Source organism: Sinocyclocheilus grahami, unplaced genomic scaffold (assembly GCF_001515645.1).
Source record: "Sinocyclocheilus grahami isolate Dianchi unplaced genomic scaffold, SAMN03320097.WGS_v1.1 scaffold492.1, whole genome shotgun sequence".
NCBI classification, from domain to species: Eukaryota; Metazoa; Chordata; class Actinopteri; order Cypriniformes; family Cyprinidae; genus Sinocyclocheilus; species Sinocyclocheilus grahami.
The window spans coordinates 17,947-18,885 of NW_015505671.1; the positions used below are offsets into that span (position 1 = coordinate 17,947).

Consider the following 939-nt stretch of genomic DNA (forward strand, 5'->3'; position numbering starts at 1 on the left):
GTTAGTTAGAGTGAATGAATGAAGAACTTTCTTTTTGTACAGTACATACAATGTAGAGACTACAGTTTATAAACTGTGAACTATAAAAGCGTGCAAATTATTTATCAGTTTCTATACTTCGAATAATGTGTTCATATAAATTCTGACCCACCAAAACGTTAAACTCGAGATGGCAAGAGTTGTCTCTAAAGAGACTATAACACAGCAAGCATGAGTTTCAGAAAGGTTTGAGTGCTGTTTTATAAAGTACAGGCAGTAGATGGAGTCAGAGAACAGCTGATGGAGCTCCTGCAGTCAGCACATTACTGCACACATTTCAGCAGCATTCAGTGCTTCATGTGAGAACAATGAAAATACTGTGACTCGGGCATCAAAACTTCCTCCACAAACAAAGCTGCAGAAACAGCTCAAGCAGCATAAAGCAGATGGCCGTCAGTCAAAGGATAAATGAGCGTCTGAATGGAGGAACTGCAATATTCACACTAAATTGGATGTCTCTGTGTGTGAGTGTGTGTGTGTGTGTGAGCAGGTTAATACCGCGGCTTCTCGGACACTGGTGGGCGTGTCTGGGATGGGCGTGGCTTCAGCGAGGGGCGTGGCCTGAGAGCAGCAGAGAGAGACATCATGAAGACAGAAGAGCTCAGGTGAAGCCAGTGATTTGTACAGCATCAAAGCATGAAAGGGTTTCCCCCGATTTGTTATGTTATTATTTTAGTTTAGTCTAATGAAATCCCACAGATGTGTGACTGTCAGAAATTCCTCTTCCTGTCATTTCAGTTCAACGTCTGAGCAATTCAGATCCACATTCATGAATTTAAAAGAGAGTCGGTTCTGAAATTCTGAATATTGATAGACAGCTTGTGCACCCATAAATGGAGGGCGACCATACATCCTCTTTTTCATGGACATTTTTCAGACCTAAAAAAGGCCTAAAACGTT

The 939-nt window shown here is 41.7% G+C and overlaps 1 protein-coding gene across 1 annotated transcript in view; it reads right to left on the reverse strand.

Moving 5' to 3' along the window:
* The window catches only part of LOC107554145 (laminin subunit alpha-2-like), a 268,279-nt gene that overhangs the window by 5,847 nt on the left and 261,493 nt on the right, over positions 1 to 939 (reverse strand). The window contains 1 exon segment of the mRNA XM_016236572.1: positions 528 to 600. Within this exon segment, the coding sequence (XP_016092058.1) occupies positions 528 to 600 (73 nt within the window).